The sequence below is a fragment of the Urocitellus parryii genome, chromosome 4 (genome assembly GCF_045843805.1).
Source record: "Urocitellus parryii isolate mUroPar1 chromosome 4, mUroPar1.hap1, whole genome shotgun sequence".
Lineage (NCBI taxonomy): Eukaryota > Metazoa > Chordata > Mammalia > Rodentia > Sciuridae > Urocitellus > Urocitellus parryii.
In genome coordinates this window covers 37,721,144-37,747,126 of record NC_135534.1, presented here as the reverse complement: position 1 = coordinate 37,747,126, position 25,983 = coordinate 37,721,144, and the positions used below count along the sequence as shown (strand labels likewise).

General features: G+C 36.1%; 1 protein-coding gene across 1 annotated transcript in view; it reads left to right on the top strand.

Annotated features, from left to right (window-relative positions):
* The window catches only part of Bbox1 (gamma-butyrobetaine hydroxylase 1), a 51,890-nt gene that overhangs the window by 11,022 nt on the left and 14,885 nt on the right, over window positions 1-25,983 (top strand). Inside the window, exon 3 of the mRNA XM_077797785.1 lies at window positions 6,739-6,937. Within this exon, the coding sequence (XP_077653911.1) occupies window positions 6,739-6,937 (199 nt within the window). The remainder of the gene's footprint in view (window positions 1-6,738; window positions 6,938-25,983) is intronic.

Below are 25,983 nucleotides of genomic sequence, written 5' to 3'. Positions count from 1 at the left end.
CTAGGTACTTAATAGCCCAAAAGCAAAATTGGTTGCTTTCCTTTCAAGCAGGATAAATTTGTTTAGATGTCTCATTTATACTTTCTGAGGGATATTTTTAGAGTCTGATGGGATTATTACCTAGAGAAAGAGTTTGATAGATTTCTCCATCTTCCAAAATACTAAGATGTTCTCAGACACAATCCCATTTTTAAAGGTGACTTCTAGTCTTTAGTCATCATTAGGAAGTAAGCAAAGACTTATTAAGGATATAGAAAGTATAGGTTTTCTAAAAACCCACTAGGTACAATCCTTGGACTATATACCTAGGGATGAGTGGGAGAGAAAGAAGCAATATTGGTGAAGAAATAAAGATAAATGGCATGACCCCCATAGTTCATGAAGGACTTATAATCTAGAGAAAAGTGGAGATGAAGTCCTGCCTGACCCAGCCCTACTCCACTTCATCTTATCTGACACACTCCCTCTGGCTGCCTCTGCCCTAGTTTCAGTGACTCTGAGTTTCTCCAGAAAGCTAGGAGATGCTCCGTCTCTCCCTGTCTCTCCTGCTTGCACATTCTTCTCCCTGTCCTTTGTATGAAGGTTTTCTCTTACTCCTTGGCATTTGGTTTAAATAATTGCTCTTCAACTTGGCTTTTCTTGACCGACACATGTCAATAAGTTCCCCACCTCAACCCCAGCCATTGTTTTTTTATTGTCATTGACCCCACTGGTTATACACATAGCACTTGCCAATTTTTTTTATTCTTTATGTTTTTCTATCTGCTTCTTTGTTTATACACCATTTTCCCCTTACAAAGGCAGCTATCACATGTACTTTGTGTGTATGTGTGTGTGTGTGTGTGTGTGTGTGTGTGTGCATTTGATCTCTTGCCCCCAAAGGGCATTTGATAAATATGTATTAGGTATAATTTCAACATCATGAGGTAAGCACTGGGACTGAGATATGTACCAGTGCTGGGAGGCCAGAGGATACAGGCATCTAACCCACCTTTAGCAGATTCAGGAGATTTCCAGAAGCAGGGCATTGCAGAGGTTGTTGGTGCCCCTCAGCACTCATCCTACACAAGCCAGCACCTTCCAACTGCGAAACTGCCACTTGCCTTCCCTGTATGGGGGAGCATGCTTGGCTTGCACATAGGGAAGACCAGAAAGACCCAGGAGTGAAGAGTGGGTGTTTGGGTCTCTGCATCTCCTTGCACCATAGCTGGGACACCCCTAGAGTATAATTCTACAGTCACTCTATAAGGTCCCACAGTGCTGAACTCATTGCCCAAAGCCATAACCCACTCACTGAAACTCTTTCCACGGGCTTTCTACTCTCTTGCATCCCCATCTCTTATTAGTGCTTCCAGGGCTAACTCTTTTTCATCTTTGAATCCTCCTCTCAGGAATACCTCAACCTAAGAGACAACAAGTAACCAGAATCTTGAAAGACACATAGAGTTCCCTGAACACAAGGTGAAAGAATATCCAAAAGAAAGCAATCTTTCAAATAGTGCTGGAAAAGAGAATTGAAGCCCTATTTCCTTCCTTTCGGGTGCCTTTTCTCTAATAGCAGTCAGATTTTGGTTTTGGTAGGGCCCTTCCAAAGTATTCCTAGAAAAGACAGTACAAGATTGGCTGATGCTCATGATGCCATTTCAGAGCCAGAAGCTGAATTCAGTGCAGGTAGACAGAAGGTCCTAAACCCCTGAAATAACACATTGCAAACCAACATGCTGTGCTCATAAATTTTTAGCTAAATAACTTCTTTGTGTCTTTTCCTTTTTGAAACATAACTCAGGCCCCTGGAATGTGGTGCTTAACCCTCACAAGGAAACCTGTACAAATGGTTCCTTGAAAGCCAGTATGTAGCCTGTTCATAAATTTTATGATGTGTGAAGCACATGTTCAAGGAAGTATTTATTAGTAAGACCATAAGTTAAATTAGGAAGAGTGGTTCATACCTTAAATATGCCATCATTTTCCATTCAGTTCATGTATTCAGACCCAAGCGTGAAACTTAAATTTGTTTTTAATGTATTCTCTTGACAAATGATTTACTCTAGTCAGATGTATTTTCTTTTGGCTCCCCTGATAGTTAGGTTTTGCAGTTGGTAGGAAATAGGAAAATGTTCTTAAATTACTCTTTCAAGGTTAAAGTTTTAATATTGTGTGCAGATATCACAGAATAATTTTCCCGCTAGAGTTAATGAAATAGAGTACTACTACTTCTCTCTGAAAATTGGCGTTTTATATTCAAGAGAGCATGATGATTTGGGAAACTGGCTAGTCACAGGACTATCTCTGAATGTTTGAGTGGTTCCTATTCAGTAATAGGTTCTGTGATAAGCTTTGTCCCTTGGTTTTGGATTTCTGCAAACCTCCTGCAAGGGCATTCCAAAATGAGAGCTATGGTTAAAAAAAAATTAGAAGTTCTACAGAACTTAAGAACTATTGCAACTGTATTCTTGACATTAACATTCTGAAAACTGTAGGTTATTTATAATGTGGTCTGTGCTATATATTTTATTGACAGGCTTGTTTCTTTACCAGAGTCTCTGATATGTGAATATGCTTAATTTTACATATTTAAAGAGTAACATTTATTACAAGAATCTAAATCTTTCCATAGTCCTAAAATTAAAAATAGTGGAGTTTTGTGTGTATGCATTATTTTATAATGGAAAAAAAATAACTCATATATAAATAAAAATTCTTGCAAAGGTGTTATAAAAAGTATACTCTCAAGAAAATAAAAAAAAATGCCATAAATATATATAGTATGTTCCTTAAACAGAGCTTTCTAAAATATACAAATAAGTCATAACACAAACCCAAAAGTTTTAAAAACAATTAGATCTTGTGAAAAAACTTTTAAATCTCTGTTTATTATATCTTACTATCACACAGTCATTGAAACTCTCTGAAAGGTGATACTGGCCTTAAATAAAACCAAAAAGGAATGGATCAGTGAAATACATTGGCATGAATTAAAGAAGCTAAAGTTAGCTGATTTTTAAATGTGCAGAGCTTTGGCTCATTTCACAAAAGGTAAACAGTGATGTTGTTGCAGGGTTATGCAATGAGCCCTATTCCTAATGTTTTCTCTGCATTTAAAATTCTGACAGGGAGCCAAGGTTTATCATTAAATGCCCATGCTCAAACAAGTTCAGACAAAGTGTTCCTCATTTAACTTGCCCTACTTTCTGTATTACCTAGTAGACTTCCTTTATAAAGGTAGGATAAGCTATGGACATTTAGACATAGGATTCAAAAATGCCTATGATGACAGAACTTCAATGTATCAAGAGTTTATGTACAATTTTTGAAATTACAGACCTGGGGACCTGTCACCTGGATTTGACCAGCTCTGCAAATCATTAGCTATGTGCCTTGGACATCTAGTTCCTTCGTTATAGCATGGAAATTCTGAAAGCATACACCCCATGTATTTGTTGTGGAGCTAAAAAAAAGTTTGTAAAACTTGTAGCAGTGGGATTGCTCTTAGAAAATATTCAGCAAATATTAATATTTTTATTGTTATTATGGGTCTACTCTGTGCCAGGCATTATGTTAGACACCTTGCATAATCTCATTGCATCGTCACAAAAGACCTACAAGATAAATATAATTGTCCCTAATTTACAAATTAAAAAACTGAAACTCAGAGAAGAGCCCAAAAAACTTGCTAGTAAGAAGAAGAACAATGAATAAAACCCATATTAGGACATCCAAGTTCTGCCCATGTCACCAGTCATATGTGTCAATTTAAATTTAAATTAATTAAAATTTAATAAGGTAAAAAATTAGTTTTTCAATTCCATTAGCTGGATATCAAGTCTCAACAGCCATTGGTTGCTAATAGCTATGGCACTGGATGGTGCAGATAATAGAATTCCATGAATTCAGAAAGTTCTAATGAACATCACTGTAATCTATACCAGTCTGTCTAGACTGACTTACAATATCAAAAAATGTGTTTTCTAAAAATTATAGTAAATTTTTGTTAATAAGTTACAAAACCTTGGTGATAAAGACGATGCATTTGTTATAGATACACATACAGACAGTAGCTAATTCCATCCAACAGGCTGCATAAGAATGGAAAACATGTATTTGCACAGATTAGCACCGTGCCAGAATACTAGAAAAACTCTCAGTGGTAGTTTAGGCAAATTTTTACCCAATGACAAAAACTAATGGTGATGGAAAATCTAAAGCCAGTATGAAAATGCCAAATGATTCTCTGACATTCATCCAGCTCTAGTACTATGTGGATCCCTAATTTTCTTCTGAGACTCACTAAGATAAAAATGTTCTCACATTTTCTTTTACATTTCTGAATATAGTCTGTATAGAAATTAACTTTAGAAGGAAGATAGTGACTGGTTATCTACTTCCATAACACTGATATTTTCCCCAGGAAATTTTTCTCCTAGCTGGAAACCAAATGACCTTCCTAGACGGGCAGTCAATATGTAATACACATGACATTTATCATCTTCTTTTTGCAGATCATTTTGATTGACATCAGGTATTACAATATAGGACTTAAAATGCAATGAGTAAATGGGAGTGGTAAAGCAAACAGCCACATAATTTAATATTTAAAACAAAGCCAAGTAGATTCCTCCTTTGAACAGAGTCTCTTTCATATAAAGCCAACTCTGTTTGACTTTAGAAGAAGAAATACTTGAGACATGAAGAAACAGAACTGAGTAACATCATGCATGTAAAAGAATAGATGGCATTATAGAGTTTTAGATAAAGATCAGAAGACCTGATACCTCTTAAACCTTCATCAACTATGGTATATATTCTATTGTGTTTTTTATTTATATATTTTTGTTGGTACATTATAATGGTGGTATCTGTTCTTACATTCTCATATATACACACAGCATAACAATATAATCTGGTCAATTTAAATCATCAGTGGCTCTCTTTTCTTTTCCTCATCCTTTCCCCTGAACTCCTTTCCTCTACCTCTACTGGTCATACTGTGTTTTAATTGTTAGCTTTCATGTCTGATTCTCCCATAGACTGTGAGCTCCTTAAAACCTACTGCCTATCCATAGTTGATTGTGACATGGTAAAATGTTGGATTTATTGAAAAGATAAGTGAACAAATAATTATTGGGTAGCTAATATGCTCAAGAAATGCCATCCTACTCTCAAAAAAAAAAAAACAATTAAGATAATTATCCTGAAACCTCCATACCTCATGGTTTCTACTGCCTCATCCAACCTTCTCTGGTCTAATGCAACATGGCCCATGCTTTCCTTTGCCAAGGTGACTTGGTTACTATTTTGGTTAGTCCCACAGAGAGTAAAGAGTTAAAGTGAAAAATTAGGAAACAGTAACTAGACATCTCTTTGACTTGCTAAGATGATATAGTAAGTCACTTGAGCCTTTAGAATCTCTTCAATACTAAAGAGAATTAATGCATCTGCCAGGTAAGCTTAGTTTGGAATTTAGATCTTGAAAATTCTATTTCATTATGCAAGCTTTCATGATCAACAACCTAGAAACATTGGCAATATATGCATTAATCACTTAATTTGGACTTCCTGAATAAACTCACCTACTTACTCCTGCAAATGTCCTCATGCAGCTAACTGGTAGAAGAACAAGAAGAAGTGGCTCAATAGCCGCCCATATCTTTGCACTACTGAAGCTACTGATTCCTAAAGGAACTCCTACTTCTGAAGAGCCAGCCATGATGACACCAAAGAGAAAATGATTCATAATTCACAAGTACAAGTGGCACTGACCCATTCTTCATTCTTAAACTGAGGGCTCTAGGGTTGGTTTCCATAATGTAGTATATTCCTCAGTTAGAAAAGGGAGTGCTGCCCAGGATAATATTGAGATCATATGTTCTCATTCTATCACTTGTTAGGAAGGTTTGCCTTTCTAAGGCAATTTCCTTCCCAAGAAAGGAAGAAATGAAATGGATTAACTAGCATTTGGTCCTTCCTGAATCAGTTGTTAGTATCTGAGTTGTTTCCCTTGGAAAAATTATATTTCCTCAGTGCTCCATTTCCTTTGGCAAAGCCTAGTTTGCAAATCAAATACTGTTTACATTTGTTTTTCATTATATTTTCTCAGGTCAACATTTTGATAAGCATTTAATCATCAGGAAGGAGAGGGTTAAGGAAAGGCATTTGACTTTTATATCCTGCATATCACCTCCAAAGCCATCTATGCCTCCCAGGAACACACCTTCATCTTTCCTTCACTATGACCAACTCTCACTGACTCCAAAGAACAACATGATCCCAGAGACAGTCTTATAGCTTTTAATCAGGTGAAATAAGAGAAAGAAAGGACTGTACCTACCCTCCTAACAGAATAAGCATACGCTGTTCTAGTCCACCATTCTGATTTTATCATCCATTTGGAGTTAAGAAATAGAACTTAGCTGGTAACACTCAGAGTGTCTCAGAGTCACTTCTAAGCAGTATCCTGGAAGGGAATTTCTAAGAACATAGTTAAACAACATTCCCTCAATAAATGGATTATGCTGAATACTGATTATGTGCCAGACACAGTTGTAGAAGAGGCATATCATAGAATGGCATGGCTCCCAGGAAGCTAGGCCTGGTGACAGGCATTTCTGGTATAACTAGCATTTAGTAATCTCCATGATCAATGGAAGATCAACTCTAGTGACCTAGTCCCTTCTCTAAGGTTCCTGTCTTATATGAAACCAATGTAATCCCATATGATTTTGTTTTCTTAATTCACAGAATGTCAATACTGGGGTTCAGAGCTCCAGCTACCTACTCTAAGTTTTGAAGATGTTTTAAAAAATGATGAACATGCATACAAGTGGCTCTCCAGCCTCAAGAAAGTAGGCATTGTGCGACTCACCGGAGCATCTAACAAGCGAGGAGAAGTAACAAAACTTGGGAAAAGGATTGGTTTCCTCTATCTCACATTTTATGGGTGAGTTACCAAATGTTTTGTATTCTGCCATCACAAAGACAGTTTGATATATTTTCCAAAGTGGGTACTCGTTTGGTTGAATATACAGTAATGTCCGTGATGTCTTAGGAAGTCACATGGAAAGAAGAGTCTAAAAGAAGGATTTCTCTGAGAATGACTAGAATTTTTAAAGAGCCCCAAAGCTCAAAGACCTCAAGTAACAAAGACATCAGGCTAGTTACAGGTAGTGTATTACTCAAGCTGCCGTAACAAAATACCACAGACTGGGTGATGTAAACAACAGTAATTAATTTTTCTCACAGCAACTGGAAGTCCAAGATCAAGGTAGTAACTGACTAGCTTAGTTTATGGTAGGGCTTCTTTTACTGGTTTTCAGCTGATTCTCTTGTTTATCTCCATGCAGCCTTTCCTCTGTGTATAGCATATTCCTACTGTTCCTTCCTCTTCTTATGTAGACAACAAGTCTTATTGGATTAGGTACTACCCATAAAATCTTATTTAAACTTAATTACCTTGTTCAAGGCCCTATCTCCAAATACATTGGATGTTTGGGTTCCACAGATGAATCTGGAGGACACAATTCAATTCAAAACAGGTAGGATGAAAGATTATGTTTCTCTAAGACTTTTAAAAAGCACTCAACTTCATAAATGTTAAAGTTGATTAAAGTTCTACCTCTCAAGAGTTGGCACAAAATAACGTTGGATCCTAGGGAATTGAAACCAGCCACCAGATGTTGTAAAAAGATAAAATTAACATCCAGAAAATTGAGCCTATGTGCTTTAGTATAACAGGAAATATAATTAATTTTAACCTTGGAATAGGAAGCTATTTTCATAAGAATTTCCTACAAAGTAACATTGATTACGACATATCTGAAAGACGGGGGAGTGGGTATAACTGAATTTCTAAAGGTTAGGGTGAGCACCTCATGCAAGATGGATACCATTATTTTTGGACTCAGAGCATTGGAAGTAGGAGAGACCTTCAAAATCCAAAGGTCGAAAACTGGTAGCACACAAGCTATATTCAGATATGTTTGGTTTGGCGCACATGATGTTGAAAGAAAATGGAATTAGTTGTCAACACTTAAAAACTGGAAGTCTTTAAATTTATCTGGATTTGCCTTTTTCTTGAAAAATCAAATCTAGCAACAACTGAGCCCACAAGCCAGCATACGACCAGTCTGCTGGATACAAGTAGAGGCTGTGCCTGGAAGAGTTTGCCAAACACCACCCCATCCCAGGACTTAAGGGCCTTGCTAGCTTTTGAATTTGCCACCCCAACCTAGAGTAAGACATTGTTTTAGATTAAAAAAAAAGTATCAGAAAAATTTAATCAACTTCCTTTAATAAATTATGCAAGTTTATTAAAGGCAGAACACTCTATCTACCATGTTGAGACTTGAACAACCTAGTCTCCATCTCCTTCCTAAGAATTTGTTTATGCCATTAGTATATTTACATCATATAAAATTTTTTTGCATCCCCTCCATCTGCAAGAATTTGGGCTGCCATAAAAATTACATCACTAAAAACAAAGGAAATAGGAGAAATATACTTGAAATCATTAAGAACTTAAGATGTATTATTTCTCTAATTCTTACAAGATCTCTGAAATAGATATTACCCACCAATTCACTGGTAAGGAATCTGGAACCCAAAGAATTTATTTGTAACCCAAGTAATAATGAAGGAATGAAGAAGTGTAAATTTGGGCTTTCCTCTTCATGTTTCCAATGTTAATATATATAAAGAATATACATGGGAAAGGTGTATTTGGTCACTATGATTAAACAAAACACTTCAAAATAAATTTATTTCATTTAGTTTTTATTTGCTAATAACACTTTTTGATATATTCCAACACATTGCACAATTTCATAACCATGAGCAAATTCAGGGGCTCTTTTCTGAAGTTCCCTAACTCCACCCGTCCATCCACCCATCTCACTAGAGCTCAGAATCTTAGTCCTGATTTATGATTTGTCTTTTGTTTTGTTTTGTTTCTACAGGTCCTATAAAAGGACTGAATAACTTGGCCACTATCTAATATTGTGAAACTTATTTGGAATAAATACTAAAGGTCTGTTGTCAAAACAAATCAGACCTCCTACTACTATTCCATTCCCTATATCCAGGGCTTTCCCATCTAACCAACAACGTTGATCTGCCCCATCTCACCTTCCACAGATGATCAGATTTCTTCTCAGAATCTCAAACAATACACAAGCAAAGAAATGCCTTTCTTGCCATATGACCCCTAATCCACCAAGGATTACCAAAATCAATCAATCAATCTCTCTCTCTCTCTCTCTCTCTCTCTCTCTCTCTCTCTCTCCTATTTTTCTCTTTCGCAATTTTTAATCCTCTACCTCAAGAACTTAGAAAAGAGTTATGTTGTTACTGCTGTTGTTTTGTTTGCTTTTTTTTTTTTTTTTGCTGTTGTTAAGAGAATGAAGTATGTGAATATTTTCTCCAAAGTCATCCCTTTTTTCTTGTCCTCTTCACAGTAATGTGGCAAAGTGATATTGAGATTTGGGTAATATGAGATTTAAAAGAATATCAAGGAATATCCCTTAGCATGCTAATGTCCCTTAATATTCTGAATTAGCTAAAAGAGGGAGTCTCAACCAGGACTGAATATTGGAATAACCAGTTTTTAAAATTCACACATCTGGGTCCTATCTCCAAAGATTTTTTTTAACAGGGCTGATATTTGATCTAAGTAAATCTGATTTGATTTAAAAACCCAGCAGATGAACCACGAGCAATGGCATGTGCCTTTAATCTCAGATACTCAGGAGGCTGAGGCACAAGGATCACAAGTTCAAGACCAGCCTGAGCAACTTAGTGAGACCCTGTCTCAAAACAAAAAGTAAAAAAGGGGTCTAGGAATGTAACTCAGAGGTTTAGTGCCCTGGATTCAATATCCGGTGATGAAAACAAAAACAAAAACAACTCATCAAGTGATTCTGCAAAGTTGAAAACCTCCAATTGAAAGGAAGGGTTACTTCAAGACAGGCAGGTCTCAATTGCAATAGAAGTTGGGTGTTTTACATTTTCTGAACTCTCAACTCCATGCACTAAATAACATGGATCAAGTTCTTCTTTCTATGTTGGTTAGTTATGTCTGGGCATGGCTTATCTTTATAACAGAATTGACACCTGCTTTAAACAAGGTCACTATCGTTCAGATATTTGTTTCTATATTGTAAATTGTCATACTCTTGTTTGAAAAGCAACTGGCTGATGAGTGAGTGAATGGAATAAATAAATGAAGACAATAAATAATGCAGAAGAGGGACTATCAAATATAGAAGAGGATTAGAGAAAGGAAAGTAAGAGCAAGTTAAATGTAAACTTTGCTTTTCATGGAAATTTGTCAAGGAACTTTGTGAGGGTTCTTGCTTAGATGCCAAAAACAATAGTAGCTTATTGTAGGTGTCAATTTCACATGCCTCCCTAGGGAAATGAATACCCATCTTGCACTTTTCCATTCAAATAGCTACTAGTTGGGGCTGGGGTTGTGACTCAGTGGTGGAGTGCTCCCCTAGCACGTGTGAGTGAGGCCCGAGGTTCTACCCTCAGCATCACATAAAAATAAATAAATAAAATAAAGATATTGTGTCCAACTAAAAAATAAATATTTTTTAAAAATCAGCTACTAGTTTGGAGAATTTTAAAAGCATGGGTCCAAAATGAGAAATGAGAATAGCTATTTTTAGTTCTTGGCTGTCATCTCAATTGTTAAATGTTTGATTGGAAGAAAAAACAAATGTGATTCCAGAATTTCACGTAGTCTTCACATAAAGGAGGCAAGAAATAAGTGTTTCATGAATAAATGCATTTCTAGATATTTTTAAAGAACTATAAAAAAGCAGATGAATACAATAATTATTAGAGCATTTCATAATCATAAACTTATGTTCAACTAGATCAAAATGGTAATAGATTAAGGAAAAAAAGCACACGTCATTTTCCACATCTGCGTTTTCTCAGATGCTTGTCATTATTTTGTCATCACATCATCTAGGCAATATTTTTTTCTTCATGCAACCATGTGAAATTCTTAGTAACCCTAATGCCTTGATGATGAAAGCTTTCCCGGAATAGAAGTAAAGAGCTAGTAAAGAAAATTCCACTCTCAATTTTGTTAAATATTGATCAGGAGAGTAGTATGTAAAAAAAAAAAAAAAAAGTTTACCTTTTTAGAAGAATTTAAACCTTTGGTTTGCAGTAATGTAGTTTTTACAAAGTGGAGTAAAAATTCTCATCCCATTTCTTCCCCTTCCCACTTAAAAAAATGATAACAATAACTTTCGGAAACCCTTTTGGGAAAGGTGATATTGGTGAAAAAAAAACTATCTGAATTTTGTAACATGATTTAACCCAATAAGTAGTCACCATAAGCTATCTTCTATCTGTATACTGATATCTTCAATAACTACATCAAGAATATTTTCAAGTATGCATCCTACAAATTAAACGTTCCCCCCCACACACTAAAAACAAAACAAAACATAAAAACCACACTACAATTGCTCTCATAAAGAAATTTTTAAAATACTTTGTGTTTGGGATTTTGTTCTAAAATAGGCCTGAGTCTGGAAATAGTGGTCTAATCCAGATCATGTCTTTAGTATTAACTCAATGCAAGGGGAGTTATCTGTCATGAAATTTTAGTGAAAAGGGAATGCATGTATGCTGAGATACTGAAAATTTCCATTGGGGCAAAACAATAAAAATTCTTTTCTTAACATTGTTGACCTAAGTCCTCAGTTCAAAAATCAACCTTACCAGCAACTCAAAATGACTCTTCTTCATCAAAAAGTCAAGTGGAAGAAAATCACCTTTCAACCTTAGCTAGAAAAACTGTTTTCTTCCTAGAATTGGACTCAGAAGTTCAGATTTGCTTTTTTTTTTTTTTCTAAGAATGTATAATTGGCTGGTGCAAGCAATTTGCATTGTCAATACATGGTTAAGCACAGAGCTTGAGTGCTGAGAATAATGAAGTGGAAAATGAAAATGTTCCTTCTAAAATGTTAACTTTAAGAATCACATGAAGAGGGCAAGAGACAGTAACAAAAGGGGGTAAAAGAAAGTAAACATACAGATCTTGGTAACTGTCAAAATTTTATCTTGTGGAGCATTACACAGAAACTGGACAATGGCTGAATAACATTACTTATAAGGCCACAAGCTGTTGTAGAAAAATATAAATAAATACTTTAGAACACGTCTTTCCAAAAATTTGGGAAAGAATTGAGGACTGAACAGCCCACAGCATCTGCATTGCATTACTACCCAGAGAGCTGTCCGCAGAACCAACAGGGAAACAAGTTTAATCATGGCTTTACTGAAAGCTATTTGTAGGTGAGAAGTGGACTTAAGCTCTTCATGTAATTTCCCAGATCTCTCTGATCCTCTTCCACTGAGGACTCTCCTCTTTCTAAGGGAGTGTTTTAATACCTGTCTTGCCCTTTGAGGCCCTCGGAGGAAAGTTTGCTGGGAAATGTGACCACGGCTGCCCAGTTTTGCATCTGTGTGAGTGCCTTGAGCATCCTTCATCAGATGAATTTTTTAAAAGTCAACAAAAATGTTTCTAGTGGGCTGTTTGTCAACTAGCACAGCCAGACCAGTTACAAATTAACAATATTGAAATTGTCCCTGGGGAGGACAAGGATATAGGCTTTCCAGCATCTACTGGATTTTTGCTAGCCTTTCTGAAAGATGTTTGAAAGCCAGCCCAGCAGCATTTTACACATTAGGCTGTATTAGAGATCAAGGATGTCTAAGTGAAAAAGATTCTTAGTCCTTGGCCCATGGCCCTTAGAAATTGCTCCCACCATTAGCACTGCCTCCAAATCAACTGAAATAGCTTCTTGCTTGTTATACATGTTACCAGAAAATATTTGTGAAGAGAGGGGATAGAACGGGAAAAGAAAACCCAAGTTTACCCATTTTGTTGAATTTTCTAGCCAAGAAATTGCTTGAGAAAACCACGAAGCCCTCTTGAATAAAAATGGCCTGAGGGTTATGGGAAAAAAAAAAAAAAAAAAAAAAAAAACTTCGAAGCAATTCAGACTTGGGAAGAAAACAAAGGAGGCTTGTCTGAGTTCTGAATTTGGTTGCAGTCCTACCCAGCTTTGTGAAAAGTTTATACTGGGACATCTGAATGACTTGGTTTAAATATAGTACTGAAATATACTGTGTGAGTAGTGTTTATTGTACCATAGTGTTTGAGTAGAGGGGAAATCTTTAAAACACGTGTTCTAGTAAGTATTAGGGTTTCTTAAGCAGAGTAACAAGCCATGTTCTTATAGCCATCATGAACCCCAGTTTACGTTATCAGCCAAGAGCCAGTCTCTGGGGGTTCCCTTCATGGGGTTAAGTTTCACAGTAATTAATGCAGCTGCCAACAAAACCACTTAAGTATGAAGTCATCTCATGAATGGGAGGAAAAATAATTTCTGTCCCATACTACTCTGGAAATCACTTATGGAGGTTTTTGAGACAATTGTTATGGTATAGATGTGAGGTATCCGCCAGAAGCTCATGTGTGAGACAAGGCAAGAGATTTAGAGGTGAAATTTAGGGTTATGAGAGCCTAATTAATGCATAAATCCAATGATAGGAATTAACAGAGTGTTAACTGTAGGCAGGTAGGAAGTGGCTGGAGGAGGTGGGTCATTGAGGGCATGCCTTTGGGGTATGTATTTTGTCCATGGTGAGGGGAGTCTCTCTGCTTCCTGGTGCGATGTCCTGAGATGTTTTCCTGTGCCACACACTTCCACATGATGCTCCATCTCAGACCCCAAGCAATGGAATTGGCCATCTAAGGACTGAGGCCTCTGAAACTGTGAGCCACAAAATAAACTTTTCCTCCTGCAATTGTTGTTGGCAGGTCTTTTGGTCACAGCAGTGGAAAAAGCTGACTAATACAGTAACCTATTGAGGCAGTTCTTCTCCAGAAGTCCGCTCTGGCTCCCATTATCTCCTTGATTTATATTCTGTGCAGCCAGGACAGGCCACTGTCTTTGGAATGGGAGAAATAATTTTCCATTAAGCACCTTTTCTCTACTAAGTATCAAGCTCAGCTCTTTCTTTATAGTCATTATCTTGAATCTTCAATTCTTTTAAGAATCATTATTCCCTTGCTGAGAAGCAGATTTTTCATTTGAATCCATCCCATTTATTGATTCTTGATTTTACTTCTTGTGCTTTAGGAGTCTGGTTAAGGAAGTCAAATCCTAAGCTGACGTGGTAAAGATTTGGGCCTAATTTTTTCTTCTATTAGGCGCCTAAGTCTTTGATCCACTTTGAGTTCATTTTTGTGAGGGTGAGAGATAGAGGTTTAATTTCACTTTGCTATGGATTTCCAGTTTTACTAGCACCATTTGTTGAATAGGGTCTTTTCTCCAGTGAATGTTTTTGACACCCTTGTCTAGTATGAGATAACCGTATTTCTGTGGATTTGTCTCTTTGTCCTCTTTGCCCTCTATTTGTACCTCTATTGGTCTACAAGTCAATTTTGGTGCCAATACCATGCTATTTTTGTTACTATAGCTCTGTAGTATAGTTTAAAGTCTGGTATTGTGATGCCTCCTGCTTCACTACTTTTGCTAAGAATTGCTTTAACTATTTTGAGTCTCTTTTTTTCCAAGTAAATTACATGAATACTTTTTCTATTTCTATGAAGAATGTCATTGGGATTTTAATAGGAATTGCATTAAATCTGTATAATGCTTTTGGTAGTATGGCCATTTTGACAATATTAATTCTGCCTATCCAGGAGCATGGGAGATCTTTCCATCTTCTGAGGTTTTCTTCAATTTCTTTCTTTAGTTTTCACTGCAGAGGTCTTTCACCTCTTTTGTTAGATTGATTCCTGAGGTGTTTTGTTTTGGTTTTTGACGCTACTGTGAATGAAGTAGTTTTCCTAATTTCTCTTTCAGTGGTTTCATGGCTGATGTATAGTAATGCATTTGATTTATGGGTGTTGATTTTATATCCTGCTACTTTGTGAGAAGAGAGCCTACAGTTTGGGAAAAAATATTTACCACATTCACCTCCAATAAAGCATTAATCTCTAGGATATATAAAGAACTCAAAAAAACTTAACATCAAAAAACTCAAATAACTCAATCAAAAAATGGGCTAAGGAAATGAACAAGCACTTCACAGAAGAAGAAATACAATTGATCAACAAATATATGAAAACGTGTTCAACATCTCTAGCAATTAGAGAAAAGCAAACCATCTCACTCCTGTCAGAATGGCAATCATCAAAAATACAGGCAACACTAAATGTTGTCAAGGATGTGGTGAAAATGGTACACTCATACATTGCTAGTAGAACTGCAAATTGGTTCAACCATTATGGAAAACAGTATGGAGGAGACTCCTCAGAAAACTGGGAATGGAATCACCATATGATCCAGCTATCCCACTCCTTGGTTTATACCCAAAGGACTTTAAATCAGCATACTATAGTAATGTAGCCACATCAATGTTTATAGCAGCTCAATTCACAATAGCTAGACTATGGAACCAACCTAGGTGTCCCTCAATAGATGAATGGATAAAGAAAATGTGGTATATATACTCAATGGAATATTACTCAGCTTTAAAGAAGAGTGAATTATGGCATTTACCAGTAAATGGTTGGAGTTGGAGAATATCATGCTAAGCAAAATAAGCCAATCCCACAAAACCAAGGCCAAATGTTTTCTCTAATATGTGGATGCTAATTCACAATAAGGCAGGGGGAACTAGGGAAGAATAGAGTCACCTTAGAGGGAAGTGATGGGAGGGAAGGAGAGGGGATGTGGGGATAGGAAAGATATTAGAATGAAACAGACATTATTTACTGTGTGTATATATGTGACTGCATGACCAATATGATTCTGCAACATGTACACTCAGAAAAAATGGGAAATTATATCCCATTTTATGTATGATATATCAAAGAGCATAAATGCATTCTACTGTCATATATCACTAATTAAAACAAATTTAAAAACTTAAATCAAAAAAAGAAAGAATCATTATTTCCTTTTTATCATGAGGCAGAAGAATCAGGCAAACCTGATTATATCCTAGGGTTACATGACTCAACAGGCTGAAGTCTTTCCCTTATGTGTGTGTCTACATTACTCTCTTAGCAAATTTCAAGTATACACTATTATTAACTATATTTTAAGAATATTAACTATAGTCACCATGTTTTACATAAGGTCTTTAATATTAATAAGAGAAGGTTTGTGCTTTTTAACTAGTATTTCTCCTTTTCTTCCACCTCTAATTCAAGGTAAACACCATTCTATTCTCTATTACTATGACTTCTATTGGCAAAATGTAATATAGTACAGGGAAAATCACACAACACAAATGCATAGCTTAACTATTATAAGGCAGACACTCTTTTTTTATTTACTTATATATGCCAGTGGAATGCATTACAATTCTTATTACACATAGAGAGCACAGTTTTTCATATGTCTGGTTGTATACATAGTATATTCACACCAATTTGTGTCTACATATCTGTACTTTGGATAATAATGATCATCACATTCCACCATCATTAATTACCCCATGCCCCCCCCTTCCCATCTAACCCCTCTGCCTTATCTAGAGTTCGTCTATTCCTCCCATGCTGCCCCTCCTTACCCCACTATGAATCAGCCTCCTTATATCAGAGAAAATATTCGGCATTTGGTTTTTTGGGAATGGCTAACCTCAATTAGCATTATCTTCTCTAACTCCATCCATCTACCTACAAAGGGCAAACACCACCCAGATCAAGAAATGGAACATTGCCAGCCATCCCCAAACCCATCCATCTGTCCCTACCAAAACCAAACTTTATTTCTCTTCAAATGTAATGACTTTCCTGAATTTTGTGGTATATCACACCTTCCTGTCCTAATTTAGAGTATTATCACCCACATGTGCATCTCGCAGCACTACAGTTTAGTTTCCCTACTTCGTAATTTTTGTATCTTTTTGAACCCTTATAACTTGTTTAAGTAAATATGTTTACTGCTCAGCAGAAATCCTGTGTCAATTAATCTGTATTTATTTTGATTGTCTAAAGCCCATTCTCTTGCAAATTTCTCAGGAAGTTCTCATGGGAACAGCATTCCCTGACTCCTTACATGTTGACAGCAGTTTAAGGTCTGTCTTTATACTTGAAATTGGACTTGGCTAAATATAGAACTCTTGACTCACAGGGTCTTATGTCGGTATGGTTTATTGGTAATCTAATTTTCTTTTCCTTTTGAGTAATTTGACATTTTTACCTGGATGATGAATAGATTTTTTTTTTCTTTAAAGTGTATTTATCTTACAGACTATGTCTTTTTGATCGCTCTTAGGCAATTTATTTGTGCAGCTTCAATTTTTTTTTTAATTTCAAGAAACTTTTCTTGAATCGTAGTTTTCAGCATTTGTCCTCTTTTTAGTTATTGTTCTGTTCTTTTCGAGAACCCCTACTATGAATATATTAAGTCATCTCCTTTGCCTGTCCTCTTGTTACTTTTTCTCAGATCCATTTTATCTCTCTCTTTTTTTTTTATTTAAAATCTTCTCTCTTTTATCTCCTGGTTAAAAAGGGGCATTTGTACTAAAAAATCCTAGGCTGGAGACCTGACTTTGGAGGTCCCAGTAGCCCAGATTTTGCCATCTACCACCATGAGAGACCAATCAGACAGACAAAAGTGGTGGTGAAGAAAGAAAGGAATTTATTTAGTGTGGCCACAATGGGAAGAAACAGGAGAACCAGCATTCTAAGCCCTGTCTTTGGAGTCCTGACAAAAGCTTCAGGATTGCATAGGGGAAGGACAAAAGCAGGGGGCAAGAAATATGCATAGTCCAGGAGTCGTGGTCACACTGTCGTCTGGTTGATCATTATCTGAGGTCTGATTCTATGAGAGCCTGTTGGCACCCGGGAAATTATTATTGCTTGAGGATGTTTCCTGTAATGAAATGAGTGCTCCCACTCTGTGTTCGTCAGCTTTTCATCCCTGTGACCAAAACACCCCATCAAAATAACTTAGAGGAGAGAGAATTCATTTTAGCTCACAGTGTTAGAGGTTCAATTCATGGTGGACCAACTCCTTAGCTCTGGGCCCATGATGAGCCAGAACATCATGAAGGAAGGGTGGGATGGAAGAAAGCTGTTCCACTGTCCAGGAAGTAGAGACAGGCTGCTGGGAAGGGGCTGCTGGGAAAAACAACCCTACCAGGGCACATCTGCAGGGACCCAACTCCTCCAGCCATGCCCTACTTGCCTACAGTTACCACACAGTCAATCCTTTTATACTAGGACAGACTGAATAGGTTACAGCTCTCACAACCCAATCATTTTTACCTCCAAACATTCTTGCATTAACCCAGGAATGTTTATGGGACATCTCACATCCAAACTATAACAAGTTTAGGAGGGGGAGAGAGCAGCCTTGTTTTCATCATAAGGTGTAAGACCAAAGGGCTTGATATTCCCAAAATTTGAGATAAACTGGGAAGTATCTAGAAGAAGAACAAGTTAGAAAGGCAAAAATGGAGTTAGTTAGGACAACATCTGGATCCTCTTTCAGCCTTACCTATAATGCTTATTTGATCATACATTCCTTCTTGTTTAGTCTTTGTTTGTTTAATGATTCTTTTCTTTCCTGACTTATCACCCTAAATTTAAGTCTTTACTTCTGATGTATGTTATTCTTCATATACTGTAATATTTCATTAAGGACTTTTGAATTCATTAGAAGTAGTGATAAGTAGAAAATAGAAATTGGAAAACTAAAATATTTATCATCTTCTGAGGTGTATGGCCTTGTGACAGATACTGTCAGTAAATATGCTATTTTGTTACTTATTTGTTTTATTCTTAAAATATTTTTTTTAATTTTAAGGTTTAATTACATTTGATTGTTAATTTTACATGAAATTAGTTTTCTTTTTTTTTTTACTATTAAAGGCAGATATGATTCAGAAACTTTTTTAAACCTATGATTTTAAGCTCTTTTTCAAAACTATAGCTGATAACTTTCTGAGACCTGATTTTCTCTCCTTCATGTTTATCTGGCCCTTCTTTTTGTTTCATATTTATTGACAATGCATTTATCAGTATGGAGGGTTTTTGGTTTTTTCCCTCAGAAAAAAAAAAAAAGACTTACTATGAAAAAAATATTTGTTTGGTTAGTTTCTAGAATTCATAAGGCCCAGATTATACTGATCTCTAACCCTGGACCTCCCGTACTCAGCTATAACGGAATGTAGACATCCTCCCCACCCCACCCCAATGCATTTACTTACCATCCTCAAATTGCTCTACTGAACTTACTAGTGAACATCTGTGAGTGATTTGAGAATGTTTTAGATATGTCATGTACCCAGTGCTTCCTTCTGTTTCTTTTTGTATCGTTGCTGATCTCACTTCAGTCTTGTGACTTTGGAAGGTTTATATCTATCCACTTTAATTTTGGGGTTATGGGAGTATCTTGTCACCAAATTTTGGTTTAGATATTGTTCATGAGTTTTTAATTTTTCATTCCAAATATTCTGCAGGAGGAATTCAGAGAGATGTAAAAAATTATATCACTCCCATAACCCCAGAATCCCCCTTCTATACATCAAACCTTTGTTTCATGAAGATTTCAACATTCATTTAATGGGTTGATTAAGAGCAACACTAAATATCAGAAAGGTTATTTTTGTGTTTGTACCTTTTATTTGAGGATACTAACTCTCAGCCTAAAATTGTATAAAGTCTTTATTTTTCAGATATGAATCAATGTAAAATATTATCTCTAATATAAATAGAACTGGAACCTTTTAAAACAGGACTCTAGAAATTTTGCCATGTACTGATATAAAAACAACAACAACAAAAATCTAAAATACTTCCTTAGAATGAAGACAATAACAATTATTGATATAAAAAATTATTTTTGACTTCCATATACTCAAAATATAACATTGACTAAGCTTATAGTTTTAAAATAATGTAAAAAAATGCAATTTACAATTATAGCATGCATGTCTTCAATCAACACATTTTGGCAGTGGGTTAAATACTACCAGATAAAGAAAATGTTTGAACCCAATTCCCTAAAGTAATGAGATGTTTTGTAAGATTTTATAGCACAACAAGGGAACCAGAAATTTGAACAGAAGCCAAGAATAGTCATAGAGCAAACCCTGACCACACACTATTGGATTTCTCTCATTTGCTCTCAGAGGCAGTGGGCCTTCCTACTTTTTATTTCTCCTGTCAAGGTAAAGCTACTCCATCTTCAGAACTCCATTTATTATTTATTTCTTCATTCATATGACACTTGGTTCTTTTGCTTGGGAAGATAAATCACATCAATTTGTCTTCCAAATAGATTTCCAAGTAATTTTTGGATAGTGCAATCACTGTGTCTTCTATTTCTGGATCCCCAGTTTCTAGCTCATTGTAGGTATATAATACATGATAATGGAAAAATAGATACCTGGAGCTCTGGTGAGTGATTGACTCTATCTTGTAGTTCAGATGTGAATGTTACAACTATAGTCTGCAATATAATATTTCTTTCCACATGTAGCTTTAAAATTCTTTTTAAAACTTTAGCTAGAGAATCATCCATTTTGAACTTTAAAAATAGCATATGGGCATTTTGTTTTGGATCCAATGGAATAACAATGTTCAAAATAAGGAATCTTGCATAATCTGATAAGAGTTTGCAGTAGGTTCATTGGAGGTTGTGATTGCTGGTAATAATAAATCCAGGTTTGAACACATAGAGCATCTTGTCACATAAAATTTATTACAAAAAAGTTTACAAATTAATTCGACATCATTTTCCAAGTGCAAATCATAACCATAAGACTGTAAAAATCTATCACCAAAGATAAAAGAAAAAATCCAGTAAAAACAATATTAAAATATTCCATAAGCACTGAAGAATTCAAATTTGTCCCAAAACATTATTGATATCATGAATATCTATCACCAGACATCTGTGTTTGGGTAAATCTAGTAGATTAGCATTCAAGACAACCCAACAACATATTCTCTAAAAATCAATAAAGTACAAGAGGTTTTAATAGAATTCTTGAAGAAAGAAATATCACTATTCAAAAACAAAAGCAAATGTTCTAATAAAATGTTGTGAATGACAAGAACCACTCAGGCATCTTAAGTTAAAGCAGGAATACTTGCAAATAAAACATGCAATTACCACATTAGCACAATAGCAACCAAGTCTATACCACTGGATTATGATATCATACTTGAGTTGTCTCTTCAGTTTTAAAACTGCTCTAACAATGGCAATTCTAGGTCATCTTCTTGGGTTCTTGCTTTACCTAGAACAACATTAGAAAGTGCTGGGGAGTGATATTGGCCAAAGTATATTATTTACATTTTATGCATGTACAAATACATAACAACAAATTTCATCATTATGTACAACTCTAATGTACCAATTAAAGAGTGGGGGGAAAAGGGCTAGGGATATAGCTCAGTTGGTAGAGTGCTTGCCTTATATGCACAAGGCCTTGGATTCAATCCTCAGCACCATAAAAAAGTGGGGAAAAAAAATTAGAATCTGTATCTAATGAGAAGCTCATGTATATGTGCATCATCTTATTAAGACCCCACAAGAAGGCTTTAAAAATAATTTCTACACAGGTCAATGCATCATGTGTGTTTACTTTGTATTTTTCCTGAATTTTCTTGGAGATTTAGATTTGGGATACATAAGTGAAAACTTAAGAGTCACAGACAATCGACATCATACTGTTTGCCATGATTAATTTCTATAAGGATAAAGAAAGGAAGACTGGATGACATTTTAAGAGGTTTTCCAAACTCATGCTATAACCATTAGAATGTTTTATGGTTGGAATTGGTGAGCTCCCCTCCTAGGATGTATCAGATTGTGTGAGCACAGACTTTTGGGCTACACATCTCCTACTATGCCTAAGACACTCTAGTACTGGAAAATACTTATCATCTCCTAACTATTATCTAAGGAGGCCAGGGAAGTTCTGATGAAGCCAAGTCCCAAGCCTCATCCCTGCAGAAGCCAATTAAAGTCAACAAAGAAAATATCTGTTCTCTGTCTGAAGTCTGAGCCCTGAATCTCAGCCAGCTCTTAGCTATAGCAAAACTCCATCCTTAACCATAGGGAAAATCATGAAAAAGAATGTAGGTGGACTGATGCAAAACCATCGTCACTTTTGTAAAGAAAGTCTGAATAGTCATTTTCTGCTGATATTGTCAACAGCATTGGCAACTTAGTCAAAAGGTATTATACATTCTATAATTTGATGAAGTTATGTTTTTGATCTCCTTAAATCCTTTGCTACATGTTGGTAATTCTAAAAATGCCAATGTTGACAACAGTCTGGAGCTGTATTTTATATGGGCTATAGAATTACATGAACCTCATAGAGAACATGTATTTCTTGGCTACAGTCACTGCAATATACTGGATTGCCTGACTCCTACTTAAAATGGGTTGCAACTGGCTATATATACTCCTCTTTCCCTCCACTCAGTCTCATTACAGTTTATGGGCACATATGGATGGCCATTTGACCTTCAGTGAAACATATACTGAGTTTTCCTTTCTAAGTTTAAATGAGTAAAGCAGAACAAAATAGCCAGTTTCATTCTCAGACCTGGAGAACAGGGAAGAAGCCCTACTTTTGCTCATTAAGAAAAACAGTTCCATATGTGGGAGCACATTTTAGGTTGTGTCCCTGGAGGAAGAAGGAGGAAGGTGTCAACTTGACTGTTTTATCTCTTCCCACCCTCTTGTGGTCATCCTTAACCTACCCTTACCCTTTACCCTAGGAGAATGAAGGCTCAGAAAAGTCACCCTGTGCTCCTTCTTATGCTCATTCTGTCACTATTTATTGGTTCCCTGTTTTAGCATAAGGACTGGATTAGGTAACAGGAGAAGAGCAAAACTTGGTTTTGCACTTAGTGAATTTAAAACTCAGAAGACAAAGCAGAATTATGTTATAATATATGAAAATGTAATCAGAGTGATAACTCTTTTAAAATTGAAACTATTGTCACAAAATACCAAACAACTTCAGTTCCAATAAATGAGTCAAATAAACATACATGGAGAGCCCCAAGGAGTGAGAGGTAAATGTTAAGTAAACAGGAAACGAAAAAAGGTCAGAAAGTCCTAAAGAGCATCTCTTATGTGTCAAACATAGACCTTGCCTATTTGCTATAGCAGCTCTTTGAAGTTTATAACTATTTCACTATACAAATATATAAATTGAAGTTCAGAAATTATAAATTGTCCAAGACAATTTGAAGCTAGTCCAGGTTAAATTTAAAAACTGAATTTCTGGAATCTAGACTATGAAGGAGTTGGCACTTAAGCTGGGCTTTGACTAGTGGGTCTAGGTAGATAGGAAATTAAGAAGAGAAAAGGCAGAAAAGCTTAAGGCAAGCAGTGAAATGAGATCAACAGGATCAGAACAGAAAACTCAAGTATGGCCATAGTTGGCAAGCCTAGAACTTGCATTGGATGTTTGAATTATGGAGAATCAATAGGAACTCTGACAGGGAAAGGCAGAGTGAACATGCAGGGTTAAGGAGGTTTGCCAGGTTGTAGGATATAGGTGGAATACTAGGCAAGGGGACCTGCCCCTGGGTGACATGCAGGGGACAGCTAAAGCACCAAAATCAAGGGGGATCATGTGTCCATCTGTGAATGAAGTTTTCGTTTTGGGGTTTTTTTGTTTGTTTGTTTGTTTGTTTTTTAGTTCTGGGCATTGAACTCAAGGGTTCTCAACCAGCCCTATTTTGTATTTATTTAGAGATGAGGTCTCACTGAGTTGTTCAGCACTTTGCTTTTTACTGAGGCTGGCTTAGAACTCGAGATCCTCCTATCTCAGCTTCCGGAGCTGCTGGGATTTACAGGCATGCACCACTGTGCATGGCCTAAATAAAGAATTTTTTTTCAATGACATACATGGACCTATGTATTCTTTTTTTCATAGAAGAGTCTTAGAGGAAATTCTCCATGACATCAAATAGGCAATGTCATATATATATGACAGCAGAATGTATTACAATTCTTATTATACATATAAAACACAAATTTTCATATCTCTGGTGAATAAAGAATTTTTTAAAGCACCAAAAAAAGTCATTTAAATTATGTGAATCAAACTGCCTATGATAGGATGTTCTAGATTTCTGTCTCTTGTAACTCTGCAAAAAGAATAAGAATAGAAATGGATTCCTCCAACCTGATGGTGTGTTTTTACAGAGTGAATCTCAGTAAATGGGACCACTCTCTATCTGGTTCCTCAAGCTGAAAACCTGGGCATCATTCTGGACTCCATTTCCCTCTCATCCTACATCCAATTCATAAAAGAACCTTATTAATTCTAACTTCAAAATTCAAACCTGGCCATTCTTTCCTATGATGGCTTCTGCTCTAGTCTTGGTCACCATCATCTCTCTTTTTTGGCATCTTTTTCCCAGTACCATCTACTCCCCCGCTCAACAACAAAGCAATTCTGTAAAACAACTACTCAGTATAATTTTCACAGTGGAGAAACTCGGAGTCTTCCATCACAAATCCTTAGCTTAGTCCACCAGCCCTTCAGGATCTGGCTTCCCCGGTGCATCTGATGAATTTCCCCCTCCGGATTCCCTGGCAGCTCTGCTGCAGCCACACTCTCCCAGGCACATTCCAAACTCAGCTCCTTTTCACTTAGGGTTCCTCTGCCTAACATACAGCTCCCAGGATTTCACATTTCTCCTTCTCTTAATATATTTGGGTTTCTGCATTTTTTAAAAATGTCAACTATTTACCATGTAGTTACCAAAGCAACATCTCTGCACCCCCCCACACCCACATCTTCTCTTTACCTTGGCTTACTTTCATTATAGTGCTTATCTCTAAAATTTTGTAATTATTTATTTGTCTTTTTTCTTCCTTAAGTTGTCTCTCTCTATATATTTTTTCTTTTGTAGTACTGGGGATTAAACCCAGGAGTGTTCTCATACTGGGTTACATCCCCATCCTTCTTTATTTTTTATTCTGAGACAGGGTCTTTCCAAGTTACCCAGGCTTACCTTGAACTTGAGATCCTCTTGCCTCAATTTCCCAAGTCACTGGGATTACAGGTGTGCAGGATTGCACCCAGCTGCCTTGTGCTATCGCTAATGCAGAATCCATGTCAGGAATAGCATATCTGTTAAATATATTTATTCAAAAATGATTTGATAACTACAAACATAAGCTAATAAGTAGACATTATACAGAAATAAAATGGCATATCTAAGTAGCAACTCTTTTAAAGCTATATTTTGAAACATAGCTTCTTCCCAAGTACCCATTGTTTCAATCTTCAAAGAGAAACACCTTGCAAAGTCTGAATAATGACTTTACTTTTCTTGCCACGGAATTGCAAGTAGCCCTTGGTTCTTTTTATAATTACCTAGTTTTTATACTTTTAAGACTAGGGATTTTTTCTTAAAAATTCGTGACTGTTCTGTGTCATTTAGTACATTCACAATTTTATGAAACATTACCTCAATTTAGTTTTAATACATATTTATCAATAATGTTATATTTTAAAGAACTTATTGTTAAATTTGGCATGGTAGGAAGCAAATTGATTATATTACAAATGGTAAATAAAGAGATGGCATCGAGTTTTTATCTAATCATCTTTATATAAGACATTATATAGTGTCACCAAATAGCAGGTTAGAGAAAAGCAGGTTATTTTTAAAAGTAATCCACCAGATAAATAAAAATAAATTATCAGTTTGTACTTCACAATTTGAGCATGAACGTGTACAAACATCACAAAAAGGAATGCAGACATTACAACTTTTAGAAAACACACACACACACACACACACACACACACACATACACATGCCACCTACAGTTTTACCAAAGAGAGAGAATAGAGTCTGTCAAAGCCTCTGCTTCCAACTGCCAATTCTTCAGGAACACAGAAGACAGGAGAAACTGTCAAATATCACTGTGGGTGTGCAGCCAG